Genomic DNA, 16,550 nt, shown 5'->3' with positions numbered 1-16,550 from the left:
AATTCAAGTCATCAGAACTACTCTAGAACTACCATTTCTGAAATCCAGGAAGGATGGAAGTCAGTTGGCTCTCATGAGTAACCACGCTCTTGGAGCCTTTGCCTCAAGTTCTAGACCAACAAGTTGAGATTCTGGAGGCATGGAACAAGTGGGTTTTCCTTCAGCAGATCCTTATAAGCAGCAAGTTGCCATGGACCATAGATTGACACAATCAGCAAACAAGGGAACTGGGGACTATGGCCTTGCCTTCCTTGATTTTCCAAGCTACTCTTGCTAGAAGGCAAAGTACAGAGTCATTTTCCAAAAAGCACAACAACCCACAAGATACAATATGTGTTCTCCACATTTGGCTCTACAATAGCCTCAAGCCAAAGATTTGGACTTTTTACCCTGGGAAGCATTGTGGAAGGAAACATACATCTTTGATACATGAATGGACATTTTCTGGTCAAGTTCCCAAACTCCAGTTGAAAGTGTCTTGTGCTTACCCAGTCAGTTCTGTGGTTGAACTTCCTCTTGAATTGTTTGGATAAATAAGGTCTTGCTCTCTAAGAATGTGAATTTTCTAACTTAGCAGATCAATGAGAGGCTTTCAAAGACCCTTCAGGACCTAGTTTGCCATCACATTGGCATAAAATGGCAACTGAACTACACTGGGCATATTGAAGTAGCTTGGGAAGAACTTGAAAACACTACATAGGTCGAGGCACTCCATGTATGGCACAATGGACCAAATTTTGCAACAACCCCTAAATTATTCTGCAGTATTAATCTATTGTACTGCTCAAAATACCCCCAATCCATGCAAACATACACAACTGTGGCTCATAATTGAAAAAAATATTCATTGTTATAAAAATAATATTTTCAACAGTGATTTCTGAGAATATGTTTTTCCATTATACTCTCCAAACAGCCTGGCTTCACTCCCTATCTCCCAAGGAATGGGGAAACTCGTAGCTGACTTCTGCAGCGTATCTCCCCAGCTTCCTGAGCCTTGACTATCCAGCTATTTTCCAGGCAGCCCACCTCCCCCTTAACCTCTTTCTTCCTGGTTACATACAACAGTGCAGGGAGCACGTACTAGAACCTAACTCCCCCTCATGGGGAAATCTGGAGAGCAAAAGGAAGCTGCAAGCTAGTCCCAGAAAGATAGCGACACCAAAAAAATATATATAAAAACAGGATATCAGGTGTCTGGCTAGAGCAAAAAAGGAAAAATCCATGGCAAACTAGAGTGACTGACAAATGAATGGGGCAATTCACACCCCTACGAACTATTGTTTCAGGTGCTATGCAAACCCAGGAAGATACGACCACATCAGTTTACACTCAAGGCACGTCTTCACTAATAACGCTAAAGCGCTGCCATGGTGCACAAGGTGCACTATCTACACTGGCGCTTTACAGCGCTGAAACTTGCTGCGCTCAGGGGGGTGTTTTTCACACCCCTGAGCAAGAAAGTTTCAGCACTGTAAAGTGCCAGTGTAGACGAGCCCCCAATTTAGATTTCACAACTGTGAAGGCTAGAAACAGCTCTTTAAAAATGAAAGCTGAGATTCTGGAGCACAATTCTGTGGCATTAGGATGACTTCTGTGGCAAGTTTCATGGCCACAGAATCACAGATTACATACGGCCCCCAACTGTAGTTCACTCACAGTCTAATTTTGTAAATTAATTAGAGACAAGTTTGTATAATGCAAAAGTAATTTTCATAAGTTTGTTATTCCTAATTGCTCGATGTATAAAAGTAGACTAATTTCATGCCAAAGGCTTTTTCTCACTAACCCTACACAAGAACTTCATTGCATCCATACAGCTTAATTTACTATATTGCTTACCAATTCAACAGATGAATCAAGTATGGGTTGCTAATGAAAATATTTTAAGAATTAACAGTTGAAGCAAATATCAATGTTAAAGCGCCAAATGATGACCACACTTTGGACTCATTTGAAAAGTTTTACTCTCCAAGATGAGGGAGCAGTGTTGGTAGCCAGCCACTGCAAATTAAATAATAAAGTAACAAACACCCCAACTACAGTCAGCTTTGAAACTATGTTAACACCTCTCTAGAAAGCTATGTTACCTGGAAAGGTGTTAACTTACTTTCAAGTCTTCTTTCAAAATACCATGCACCTTTCTGTCAAGCTATAAACAAACTGATGCATGTTTGGTTTTATTCTGAAATTCACAGAGCAGGTTTTTCTGTAACAAGTCCATGCTTAACATGCCCTAGTTGTACATTATTAGCAAAGTCCAAGAAGGCAAGAACTTCAAAGGCAAACCACTATCAAGGGGTAAACAAATTTTTACTTCAATAATTTTGATCTCAATAAACAAAGTGGATTAAATTTATCCCTGGTGTAACTCCACTAACTTCAAAAGAGTTACATGAGGGAATATGACCCAGTGGTATATGAATCTAATTTCTTCTGAGGAAGGAAGAATTAAATTCACAAGTGGGTCGCCAATTTTTTTAATATGTTAAATTGCACCTGTGGTTTTGCAAACCAGCTAGTTTTCATTCCATGCTAAAGCCTTGTCTACATTAAAGAATTATAGGAAAAATTTCCACTAGTGCTACTTGTTCTGCTGCAGTGGCAGGAGCCATAATGTAGACAAGATTCCTCTGACTTGTGGCACTTACCACCATGCCAACTAAATATATAACTGAACCAGTGGTGGCATCACTGGGGTTTTTTCTCCCCTGCCTCGAGTTCCCTAGGCAGGCACAGAATTTCATATTTTAGGGATTTACAGCACTATACTGCTCCTGGAAGTTCAGATACAAGAGAGACCAATAAGACCTCTATCAATTAGAAGTAAAATTAAACTGTTACATGGACATGATACAAAAATGTCTATCATAATAGCAACATTATTCAGTACCATCTCTTTTTTTAAAATGGAACTAATTTTAATAAAACCAAAAAAAAAAAACTCACCAAAAAAGTAAAATCTTCTTTCCACATCTGTAAATAGGTTTCTCATTCTAACAACTCATCAATTAAGAAACCTTAAAAAAGCTTTTTAAAAAAAAAAAAACCTAGATTTAACAAGGGAACAATGTGGGGTAACAAGTAAAAAGACTTAGTTTTTTCTCTTTTTTAAAAGGGACCATGGAAAAAGAAAAGTAGCTGGCATACTAGGAAGAGAGGAACAAGACAATATATTTGTGAATGACACATATTGCATGGATAGGAGCCCTTTTTAGTTTCCTGTGGTAAGACCTTTGCATGTGTCAGTGTATATCTTTATTAGAAAGTAACCACCATCGCACCAAATTTGAGCTCCTTGTACTTCTACAATGTGCTGCACAACTTATCTCCTTCCTCTGGGACTTTATTTCTATCACTTCATTCTTTTTTCCAAAACACTCTACTAATCACCCTCTTTAGATTTTCCTCTCCCGTCATGGTGATTTGTTCCATGCTGCTCCTTACGGCTGGAACCCCGTCCCTGACCAGGTCCACCATGCCCCACCCTCATTTCTTTCAAGTCCTCCCTGAAAACATATTTCTTCTAAGAGGTTTACCGGTCCTAGCTTTTCTTCATGGAAATATATACACTTGATTATTAGTAGTTACTTTTCAAAAGTTAAACATTGGTCAGTCATCTGCTTTTTGTTTGTGTCCCATCGCCTAGCCTCTCTTTCTACACTGATATTTAGATGGTATGCCCTACGGCTGTGATTCCCTGTGATTTTACTAAGGCGACCCACCAACTGCATTCTCTCTCTTTTTGCAACCCACCATTACATATGTGCACCTTTCATCCCAGGAACCAAAACCCCAATGCCAGCCCAGTGTAAAGGAAAGGCCCCCAGGGAGGGGTGGGGGCATAGAGGAAGCCCACCCTGCACTCAACCTTCAGCGATGGCTCCTGCCTACTTCTGGTGTGATGACTGGGCATATGAGGTCACAGCACCACTCAGGCTTAGCCCAGCCACCCGTGTGTGTGATGGAGGGGCAGCCAGGACAAACCTGATTGGTTCTGCAACTCTGTGCCACAGGTCTCAACACCCAGAGTGACCCATGGCACTGGAGCTGCTGCTGTGGGGTGAGCTTGCTCTCCAATCTCTCCACCCCCCAATTACCTTTCCGGGCCTCACCTCTGCACTGAGTCAGGAGAAGTGGATGTTTGCCTAGGGCCTAGTGATAGGTTAATCCTGCCTTGCACATGACAACCACCTAGAACCTTCTTACAACCCACTTAGGAAACATTGCCCTATGGGACAAGGATAATATTTTAGCTGTCTGTACAGTACATAGCATACTTTTAATTCTATATGATAAACTGATGCTATGGGTTTAATAATTCAGCAACTCACAAGGGCATATATTAGGATAGTACTGTTTAAAAGTTATCTAGATCGCTCTTACTAGAAGAATGAACTACTATATATGGATTCATATGAACTCTTCCACGCAAAGCATGACTGTTTTAAAATGATACAAACTTCTTACATAATACAAACCAAGCTCTCTGGAATTTGTATTAGGTACAATGTATCACTGAAAAATGTTTCTCAGCAATACTTTGTCAAGAACCAATGCTGTAAAGTTAAAAGGGAGATTGCCAGGTAGATGAGGTTCAAAATTTACATTTTTAGTTCTGGTCCATGCTGAGGGAGAGGCGCCTCTCCCTACCGCAGCATAGGCTTAATAGGCAGTTGCACAGCTTAAAGGGAACTTAGGTGAAATGTCAGAATGGATTCCTAGTTTTAATTTAAGACGTGCATCAGGGAAGGAAAGTATTCAGAAGGAGGGAGGAGATTTTAACGGGATCCTCATTTCAATAATGCTCATTGAGGTCCTGATTGCACAACTGACTTGGCACAAGCGTACCCAGGTGGCCATGGGTAGACCCCATTGGACATCAGAGAGGCTCCACCAGGCGCAGGGGTACACCTGACCATACACAGAATCTTAACAGTTGATAATATCAGGTGTTTTAGCTGACTTAAAGACTGTCAAAAGATATTTTCTCCACTACTAAGGTCAGTAGTAAACTTTTTTTTTTTTAAACTATATTTCTCAAGTGACCAACTGTTTCTATAATGCTACTGCTTCAGTTACTTGTCAGTCATACTAATTAGTTTATACTTTGTTCTTGAAAAAGTAACTTTGTAACTGAGTATCTCAAAATCAAACATGGATATTCAGACATGGGCAAATAGAGATATGCTCAGCCTACCAAGGCTGAGTTTGACCCCAGGTAACTAAAACTGTCAAGAGTGTTTTAAACTGAGCCCTTTCATATTAAAATATTTTTAATAAAAGAACTTCAGGTAGTGTAATAATGCATTCTGGGTCTTTATTTGAAATGAATTATATATATAGCTCATGCAACTAAAAAAACTCCTTTAAAATTTTATTTACAAGCATTGAAAGAAGCACTTTTCAGTAATTAGAACTGAAAGTAATCAAAATACTCAATAGATCAAAACAATCTCAAGGGTATTTTGTAATAATTGATTTGTCTTATCACCATGTTGGTTGACCAATGCACATTTTTTCTGATTAATATGAAGTGTTCACATTTACATTTTCCATTGCCAGCTTAGCTAAAATAGAATACTGCAGTTAAGTTGTGAACTCAAGTTGAGAGCCACATCCAAATTTTCGGTCCCCAAGCCAGAAGAGTTTGAGTGCCTTTCAGAAGTGGCCCACTTAGATTCATGGAAATAGAAAATTATGGTGACTCGCTGAGCAAACACACTGTGTTGGACAGTTCCTATACTAGCAGTGGTGTGCAGAATGCCTCAGAAGCAGCAACCAACCCCTATTCACAGCTCTTGGGCAACTGCCTTGATCATTGGCATCTGCATGGCCCTTAAACTGAAGGGGTAAATAATCCCCAAAACACCAAACTTCAACTGAAATGAAGCACATTTTAAAAAAGGAATCCTAGTTTGTTATTAAGACTGGCGTGAATACAAATTTTTGCATAACTACTCTAACTCTAAAATGGAACTATATTATATACAGCTCAAGATAACTAAATGCTTCCACAAGTTAGTTTTGAAGAATCACAGTTATACATCCTATAAAGCCTGGTCACTGAAAGTGTCAATTTGTATTTTACTGGTCAGTGTAAAACAATTTATTGCTCTGCCTCATGATATGCTGTTTAAAAAAAAAAATAAAAGAAAATTACCCTCTCAACCTTAAATTCTTCTGGGGCAAAATTTAAGGTTGTCATAATAAGGTAAGGTCTTTCAATTTTTAACAAGTCAAACTTTTTTTCCCCCCCTTAGTCTTGAAATATATGGTAAACCTGATGGATCTACATATAAAAAGACATTTCAAATTAAGCAAAAATGTTCCTTTTGCTGATATATAATTTGAGCAGTTTCCCCCCCAACCCTTTTAAATGTAGAACAGAGGAAATCCATAATTTTCTCTCTTGGAAACAGATATCATCATCCAGTGATCTGAGCACAGAACTTCCAAGTTTTAATTTTGGATTTGACATTGACACCCCTAATGGCCATGGGAAAGTCACAACTTTTCACCCTCAGTTTACCCAGCTTTCAAGTTGAGAGAATACACTTACTTACCAACCACACAGGGGTTATGAGAGGATTAACATTTGTAATATGCTTTGAAAGTGAAAGTACTACAGTAAGCTGCTATTATCCTTGCTTGTTAGATACCCTTTTTTTTTTTAAACCACACAAAATATGGCCATGCTAACAGTTAGCAAGCATAACCCTGGTAGGCTATAGTATAGTACACAAAGCTGTACACAGATGGGAACATTTGGACTTGCTCACAAGTTGGTGGGAACTAGAATTGGAGATACAGTCCAATATTTAGCATTCTTCCTTCAGATACTTTGTGTGTATCTTTCATCGGAAAGTCAGCAAGTTTTCACATGTGTATTCACATTCACAGAAACTTAAATAGACAATTAAGCATTTCAGAGATGCCTACTTAAAAAAAGAATGGACCCAAAAAGCAATGTGCTCAGCTATAACAAGTATCAGAGTTTTACAATGAAAAAAACTGTTTAGATCATTTTATTCAAAATCTGTTAGCTTCCCCTTTTTTCTTTCCACCCTCTTATGCTTACTAGTCTAGGATGCCAATCCTGGAAAAGCATTAGTAGATACATCTCTTTACTGAAGTCAGTGGGACCATTCATCTGAGTACGATCACATGTACATAAACGGTTTGCAGGATTGGGACCAAAGTCTCTCTGTGCCTTCCTGCCAATTTTATGACTTAATTATTGTGGTGCGCCCAGCTGATTTTTGGTGACAAACATTTGGATTTTTAAATACAAAGACGACTGTTTGCCAAAAAATATATATTACAGGTGTGCAAGCTGCTTTTAATGGCTCCAGTTCAGGAAAGCATCACCATTCAAGTCAATGAGACTTGAGTATATGCTTAAAGTTAGGCATAAAGTACTTTTCTAAATGGGACCACCATAAGCAGAGTTTGGAAAAAACAACAAAAACAAAAACCAAGAGAAGTAAGAATCCTCCTTCAGCAAGTGACAGAGCCAAAACCCATATATTTCTGTAGAATTTAAACCTCCATTTAAAACAAATTAAGTATCCAACCTCTATGGTTGTGAAGAAAACCATCAAAATGTGAGACCAATATAAATGGATAATGTTGTCCTCTTCAGTATACAGATTACATAGGTGCCAGTGGACCACTGGAGCTATAGCTCTACCAAGCAGCAGCAGCGTGAAATTAACATTGGTCATTTTCACTAGCTATTCAGAACCCTACAACAATGAAACTCCTCAAATCAGGTCACTTTCACGCTGCTATTGCTTGGGAAAGCTACCAGTGGTGGCAGCCACTGGAGTTATTCATAGTGCATGAGGACCCAAAAAAAGCCCAGAAGCTAGGTGATAGGGACACAAATGTGTATTGTATTCTATTTCCCACACCCAACTACTAGCAGATGCTAGGAAATACTGGGGGAGGAGTAAAGCTGTAGAGATCCTCTACCATTACCATCTGATGGTTGTTCTATGACCCACATAAAATCAATCTGTGGCATCAGTTCAGTGACTAGTGGACAACTGTGATATCCTTGTTGGCAGTCTCAGCCAAAAGAACAGAGGATGAAATGGGCACAGAGAATGATCTACCCCTCCCCATCACCTAGTGGTGATCCCTGCAGATTGGTGTGTAGGGAAGCTTTAACGGTCACTACATTTTGCTTTACTAGTCTGCAATTTTCATAAGTACTAAAACTCACTCAAAAGAAAAAAAAAAGTGGGGTTTCTATATTTCACTTTTGCCTGTGGGGGGATAGGAGAAAAAACTCTCCTGATCTACCAGCTCTGTACCGTTTTAATTCAATATATGCATATAGTACTTTCCGCCTCCACTATGCTGCATACCTTTTAGCAGGCTTCTTAGGCTCGGTCTACACTACAAGCTAGGGTGTGATTCCCAGCTCACAGACATACTCATGCTAGCTCAATGAGAGCTAGTAGTGTAGTCATGGTAGCACGGGCAGCAGGAGCTTGGCTTAGCTGTGCTACGTACAAACCCGTCTGAACCCTGTGAATACATACTCAGCATGGCGAAGCTGGACCATCGCTGCTACTGCCCGTGCTACCACAGCTACACTTTCATTTATTACACCGGTGCTAGCTGTCACTGAGCTACTGCGAGTACGTACCTGTGAGCTGGGAACCACGTCCCTAGCGCATAGTGTCGACGTAGCCTAAGACACTTTATTATAATGCCATAAGAAGATAGCAGAACAGAGTAACAGTATAATATACCTGTGATCAGAGAAACCTGTTTTGTTTTTTGTTAAATTCTCAAGGCTGACAATACAGTTATGGTAAGAAGATGGTAGATTTCAGTTGTGGCCAGTTTTGAGAACCGGTTATATACCGGTGCAATTGAAAATACTGCTGTGCTAATCCTAAAACTAACTTTGGGGGGGGGGGGGGAATAAAATTTATAGAAGTGTGAAAATCATTAAAAAAACATTTGCAGCACCTGCCAATTATAATTTCTGGTCACTTTTTACTATCCCATGTATGCTGCATAGTTCTGTTCTACTTGCAGACTTCTGTTCCATCTATGAACAACCAAGATACTTTTCTGTGTATCTGAAACAACTGCCAACTGTCATGATGTTTTAATATCAATTGTCCCAGCTATTACCAGATGAGTGCATCAGAGTTGGTAAGACAACTCCCACCTGTTCATGCTCTCTGTATGTGTGTATATATATCTCCTCAATGTTTCACTCTATATGCATCCGAAGAAGTGGGTTGTAGCCCACGAAAGCTTATGCTCTAATAAATTTGTTAGTCTCTAAGGTGCCACAAGTACTCCTGTTCTTTTTGCGGATACAGACTAACACGGCTGCTACTCTGAAACTCCTCACACTATTTACTTCAGAACAATGCAAGTAGTTAAAAACATACGATAACTTCATAAAATGCATTATGAATCAAAATAAGTCATCTTTAAATAAACTCGTTGCATACTTGACAGGATCATCCTTTCTAAAGTCAATTCAAGAGTATTTTCAGCATCTCTGCTAAAGCCAAAAAGATGGTCTTTTAGGCAATTTTTGGAATTGTATAGCAGTGCTCCAAATGTTCAGGCTACAAGTTACAAATCTGGGCTGCTGGAGAAGAGACAAAGTGCAGATATACTGCTTACATATACATACACACGTTGTGTATATATATATTTATATTATACACACACTTCTCCCACCCTCCTAAGATTTTGGTAAAACAAAAATGAATCCATTATTAACCAAAACGAATGTTGATAACGCGGTTTCCTTGGGGAGGGGAAAAAACAATTAATGTGGCAGAACCCAATAGCACCACAACAATTAATTTCTAATTTGGCCATTTTAAATTCCATCTAGCTAAAAATTGATTCACCATACAGGTGACACTCTAGAAGCAATATATTTTAAGAAGTGTAAATCAACTAAACTGTTTGTAAAGGTAAAGACAGACTACCTCAAAAAACACTTTTTTAAAGAATCTTTTTGTAAAGCCCCAGGTTAATAAAAATATTGACATTTTTATATTCAGTGTCATTTATGTGGAACAGTAATTGGACATTTGGGGGTGGGGACTGGAAATTAAACAACTAGTTTATTTTTGTTTGGAAAATAAATACAGAATATATGCTACACCAGTGGTTCTCAACCAGGGGTACATGTGCCCCAGAGGTACACAGAGGTCTTCCAGGGGGTACATCAACTCATCTAGATTTTTGCCTAGTTTTACAACAGCCTACATAAAAAGCACTAGCAAAGTCAGTAAAAACTAAAATTTCATACGACTTGTTTATATTGCAGTATATAGTATACACTGAAATGTAAGTACAATATTTATATTCTAATTGATTTTATAATTACATAGTAAAAATAAGAAAAGCAGCAATTTTTCAGTAATAATGTGCTGTGACACACTTGTATTTTTTTGTTTGATTCTGTAAGCAAATAGTTTTTAAGTGAGGTGAAACTAGAGGGTATGCAAGACAAATTAGACTCCTAAAAGGGGTACAGTAGTCTGGAAAAGTTGAAAGCCACTGTGCTACACAACAGGCAAATTTTTCAAAAGTGGATGCTAAATTGTTGTTACTCTGTGCACACTACTGTTTGCACATTCAGCTTTTGTTCTCTAGTTATATCATGCATAAACTCCTCAGATTTGCATGAGCAAACTGTATTAGCATACAGCTCTCCAATTTTTACATGCAAATGTTGCTTGCAGAGACTAATTTGAGGTTTTGTACGTGCAAAAACTTGGATGTACAAACTTTGCTGGTGCAACTTGACAGATGGGTAAAACTTCCTTTGAAAATTTGGTCACCCTGTCAATTAATTCATTATGTTTTTGTATTAGTCTATTCTCCCCTCATACATATATGTAAACTCCATTAAAGTTAATGGCACTTAAGTGGATATTGAGGAAGAGAGGGAGAACCCTAAACATCTAGGGTTAGATTTTCTGAAGTACTCAGCACCCATAACTGGGAGCAGATTTTCAAAACAGCTCAGCATCCAGCAGCTCCCAGTGTGCTCAACAGAAGCTGCTGAGCACTGAGCTCTTGTGAAAATCTGGCCATTTCATTTAAGTGCTTAAATGAGAGCTGAGTTCTGTTAAACTTTGTCACCTAAAAATATAATTGCCTCACTCCGAATAGTCTCTAATATCACAACCATTTAAAAAATCAAATCCAGGCCAGTTTCCAAGTGCTAGATTTCTAGTGGCAATGTACATTTTTCTGTTTTAAAAAGGCATGCTATATGGAGTCACAGATCAAAAATATAGTTCTTTTGAGATTTTAGATTTTTGTCAAATTTAAATTTAAAGGACTTAATCCTAAAAATGAAAGGTTAGATCCTGCAAAGCCCTACTTTGATTTCACTGGGACCATGCACAGGAGTAACTTATGCATGCTCAACCATAAAGATTGGGCCCTTGTTGGTAAATGGGGCACATTTTAGTAAGTTGATAAAAATGTTAGTGGTTTAAAAACACTTTATTAGAAACTGCTGATCATGTCCAGTAGATATCTTCCATAATTAGCTATACTATGTAGTATTGCCATATTGACACTATGGAGCTATATATCTAAATGTTACTAACATCAACTGTAAACCATAAGGGCAATTTGATTAATATTGCCGCAAGAGATAACATCTTCAAATCCTGAAACGTAGGGTGCATTTTTAGTTTTGTTTTTTAAAAACTAACAAACAAACAAAAACCAGGCTCCAACTTAAAAACAGGGATTTCAAGGGTTTAAGACTTTTTGATAAATTTAAAAACAGTTTTGAAACTTCAGCATATGAATTATTCTTGCCAGGCAATATCTTTCTATGCAAGAAAAATGTAGATTTTTAATATCCCAATTGTGATTTAAATATTCAGAATGTTTGCCAGACTTAACTGAACCATGCAGTGTCACATACTATAAATGGAGTATTATACAGAAACAGTGTACCATAAGATATGGTTGCTGGTATCTTAGTAATAAGTGCATCAATCTAAGGTTGGGTAGTAGTTTCAACAGATATCATGTTTACTACTCTAAAACCTATTGAAATGAATTGCATATGCACACCATTGATTTCATTAGGTAGTAATAATAAAATTTAATTGGCTGTTCTTTGTATAGTAATATCACCTAGCAAAATGACAAAAAAAAATCAAGGATATTTGACAGAGCATAGACCAGTTCTCAGAACAGAAGGCTTTTTTTCATTCTGCCTTTAACTCACTCCCTACTGGTCTAGGGCTTGGTTCCCTGACTAAGCGTGATGTTAGTTACTACAGGCGCAGCAACCCTACACACAACAGGGTAAGGTAAGGACAGAGTAAGATTGCCTTTGTATTGAAGGTCCAGTGATAAAAGATCATCATGAGCTCCAAATTTGAGAGCATAACTCAGATTTCTAATGTTATTTTAATGTATTTATGGTAAAAGAAGGCAGCTTCTCTCCTTATGCTGTACCTGCTGCTGCACTACCAAGCAATGCTCCTTGTATGGTACAGGGGGGCATACAGGGACAGGGAAAAGAGCAGCATGCTAGGCTAGATGAATTACTGACAAAACTGCTTTAAAGTCAAAATTCATCATGTGAAAATGAAACAGCAAGGTGCATTAAAACAGCATTTTAATCACATTTGTGTTGGTTTGCAGCTTTGTTCACACTTGCATTTTAGCAAAAAGGAAAATCTAAACAATAGTAAGATTTCTAAAATAATTCTGTGTCAACATGCCTTTTTCACCTGAAACAGCATAAAAATCATGCCACATCCCATGCCACTGTCCAAAAGCAAGTGATATCTGAGAATAAGAGCTTCCCCATGATTTACAACTAAATCTAGATATATTAATCATTCATCTTACTCTCAACAACATATACAGCCACAAAATAAAAATCTCTAGTCTTTACTTACCTGGTGGTAACTGAAAGTTCTGAATATTAGTTGGATTCTGAGGTGCCTGAGGCAGACGAGGTGCTAAAACTGTAGGAGTTAAAGTTGCTCTGATACCACTTGTAGTTGCTGTTGGAGTCCTTGGCAGACTTTGTGCCACTGTACTGGCAGTGCCCTTAGCCATTCCTGTAGGGGTACCAGGAGCTGCAGGAGGTATCCCACCGGGATTGGGGGCCACATTGGAGAGCCCAGCTTGCATAGTTTGCCCAATTATCATATTACCCCCTGTAGTACTGGGCTGGCCACTAGCAACTAGTGTCTGCTGCTGGGATACTGCATGCACTATAGTTTTAGGAGACTCCGATTTGATGACCTGTGTGGTGGGTGCTGCCGGCACACTGGAACCAGGTTGGCTGTTCACAAGTGATGTTTGGAGGGAAACTCCAGAACCCACAGTGACTGCAGCAACAGCAGGAAAACTCCCCACACCGATGGCTGAATTGATCACAGTATTGCTCCCATTCTGGGTGGCTGCAGCAGCTGCAGCAACCGTGGGTCCTGCTGTGTGAATTGGTGGCCTCACCAGTGCTACAGTAGGCCCCCCACCTACAATGCTTGGTGGCGGTTGCGAAGAGATTACTGTGGGTGATGAGGATGAGGCGGAGGACACAGCAGTGCTGAGGAAAGAAGTCTGGATGACAGTGTTAGAAGCTGATGGCAAAACAGCATTAACTGTATTTCCTTTCCCCACAGATCCAGGTCCATTGTTAACTAGAGGGGCAACAGCAGGTGCAGCAGCAGGATTAGCAGTTGCAGGAGTCCCAGAGAAAGCAGCACTTCCCGAATGGTGAGAGTTCATCACCACGTTACTCCCATTCAAAGTTTGCACCGTTGTGGTCCCAATTTTGCCATTCCTGGTGGATAAGGCAGTTGCCATGGTACTGATAACCACTGATTTGCCCTGACTGAGGGTCCCTGGAGCAGCAGCAGCTTCAGATCCTCCTCCTGCTGCTGCTGCTGCTGCGGTGGTGGTGCTGGTGCTGGTTGTAGTGGCTCCATCCAGAGCTGAACTCTGGGACCTGGTGTTATGATTAATAACGCCCCCTTGCACTCCTCCAGCTCCTGAAACAACAACAACAAGGTTCAAAGGAGAGAATGTGCAGGAGGGGAAAACAAATGTAGAGGGAGTGTGCTCCTCCACCCTCCCAATCCTTCTTCACCCCCCATACTGCATGCACTGAGACAAGAAAAAAGGGGTTGAAAATACAAGTCCTCTTCCTCTGTGTAAAGAGGTTACCCTGAGGCCCATTTATTCCCCATACTGACACCTGGCAGCAGTGATATTAATTATAGCACCCCCTTGAACAAGAGAAAAAAGGGAAGATAGACACACAACAAGATAGGATCTGGACAATAAAGGGGGTTGAGGGTGCTTCTTTTCCCTACACTTCCTTCTCTCCCCCATTCCAGGGCCTGACATTATGTTTAACAACATCCTTTGCACTCCAGTTCCTGCAAGGGGAGGGGGGGGAAGAGGAGAAGAAGAGCGGGGAAGACATCAATAAAGAGTTCTCTCTGTGCCCTCTATACCTTGCACACTCTACCCCCAATCCTTTCATCTCCTATAGTAGATCCCAGTAGTATCATGGAGTTCAACTAGTACAACAGGGTAAAAAGCAGGGGGTGAGAGCTGTCAATCTGACAAAGAAAAAGTTGCCATAAGAGGACTTCGTCCATACCAGGGCCTGCTGTTGTGATTCTGCTCCTCAAGCTCCCACAACCATAAAGAAAAATATGGGGAGAAAACAGACTTGGGCACTGAGGACACTACAATGTGGCCTCCTGCCCTGAGACCTCCTCATCCCGCTTTAATGAGGCCTGGTATCATGATTAACACCAGCTTGGCAGTCCAGGTCCTGAATTAAGGAAAGAGAAATGAGAAGGGAGCTGTCACAGATAACCCTTATAATGTGTGTCTCAGTAGCTAAGAGGACCCTCCTGTAAGATCCTCATTACAGACCTGCTATTATTAATGTCAGCATCCTCTTACATTTCAGCAACAAGAAGCAGAGAAAAGTGTGGGGGGGGAGAAACAGAATCACAGATAGATAGTAGGCAGATAAGGATATTTTTCCCTTCCCTAAAAACAACCTCCCACCCATTCTCAAAGTGAGACCTAATATTACGATTAACATCATTCCCTTATAACCCAGCTCCTCCATCAAGGGGGCAAACGTTCACAGATAGATATAGAGAAGACATTCTAAGGAGGAGGATAGGGGTTGTGCCCTGAATCCTCCCCCCCAATACTAGGACCTTATGTTGCCACAACACCCCCTTGAGGGAAAAAGAGGAATGAAAGGTGTTGAATGCCCCCTCCAAGCTCCTGCTACAAGAGGGGCAAGGGGGAATATCCAGATAGATATGGAGGGAGGCATTTTTAGGGGCTTCTTTCCCTTGAAATCCCTCCTCACTTCCTCCTCTACAGGAAACGGGTGTCATGATTAATAACACCCCTTTGCACTTCAGCAACAGAGAAGGGGGAGGGGAAGGAGCACTCAGACAGAGATTGGAAGGCACTATTAAGTGGGAATCCCCCCAATACACCCCACAATCCAATATACACCAGCAACAGGGAAGGCAGAGGAACATTCAAACAAACTGGGGGAAAGCCATTATCAAAGGGATAGTTACCCCCCACTGGTCCCCCCCCTTGACCCTATGATTAATAGCACCCTTTTACATTCCAGCAACAAGGTAAGAAAAAAAGAGAGACTGATAACCCATCAGTGTCTGTTTATGGCTCTATCATGGGGGGCAGTATCCCCATATGACAAGAAACACCTCATCTACACCCCAGGAGCAAGGAGGGGGAGGAGGAGCACAGTCAGACATATACTAAAGGGCCTGGTGGGGGGGGGGCTCTCCCCAATATGATTTATACCACCCCTTGCACTCCAGCTCTTGCCACAACAACAAGGAGGAGGAGAGAGGGAAAAGGGGGGAAAGCAGTAAGGGAGGGAGGCAGTCAGAGCTTGGGAGTGGGGGGAGGGGAGGCCCCTTTCCCAGAGAGCCCCCCACCCCTGCCCAGGTTACCTGCTTTTGTGATCTCTGGGGCACTGAGTCCCATCTTGCTGCTGCTGCTGCTGCTCTCTGTTTGGACATTAGCATTGCCTCCTACTACTACTCCTCCAGGGCTAGGGCTAGGGCTGCTGCTGCTACTGCTGCTCACAACATGGTTCCCCAGCAGCCCCCCAGCGGCCCTGAGGGGCTCCTGCGCCTTGTGGTGCTGGTGGTGATGACCGGAGGCCGCCAGCTGGGACTCCAGGGAGCCCACCAGGTCGCTCACCACCTTCTCATCCACCTCCGTGTTCAGGAAAACCTCATCCAGCAGATCCGAGCCCGCCGCCATCTTTTTTTTGGAGGGTTCCTGTGAGCTGCTCCCTCCTCCCCTTTCACTCCTCCCTCCCACCCCCCCTCCACACGCTGCCCTCTCACTGCGCAGGCGCGCAGGCCTAGGCTCACATCACCGGCCGAAGAGGGATTCCGCTCGCTGGTGATTGGCCGCCAGCCGCCTATAAAAGCCTGGGCAAATGGCTGCGAAGGCTTAGTTAGGAGTCGGGCTGCGGCGGCCCG

General features: G+C 41.1%; 1 protein-coding gene across 1 annotated transcript in view; it reads right to left on the bottom strand.

The window, feature by feature from the left end:
- The window catches only part of TAF4 (TATA-box binding protein associated factor 4), a 66,092-nt gene extending 49,766 nt beyond the window's left edge, over positions 1–16,326 (bottom strand). Inside the window, exons 1-2 of the mRNA XM_024199032.2 lie at positions 16,011–16,326; positions 12,936–14,036 (exon numbers count right to left, since the gene is read on the bottom strand). Coding sequence (XP_024054800.2) covers positions 12,936–14,036; positions 16,011–16,326 — 1,417 coding nt within the window. The remainder of the gene's footprint in view (positions 1–12,935; positions 14,037–16,010) is intronic.
- Positions 16,327–16,550: the final 224 nt, after the last annotated feature.

This window comes from Terrapene carolina, unplaced genomic scaffold, assembly GCF_002925995.2.
Source record: "Terrapene carolina triunguis isolate 2854851 unplaced genomic scaffold, T_m_triunguis-2.0 Scaffold130, whole genome shotgun sequence".
Lineage (NCBI taxonomy): Eukaryota > Metazoa > Chordata > Testudines > Emydidae > Terrapene > Terrapene triunguis.
The sequence above is the reverse complement of the archived record's forward strand: the minus strand, read 5'-3'. Positions and strand labels throughout refer to the sequence as shown.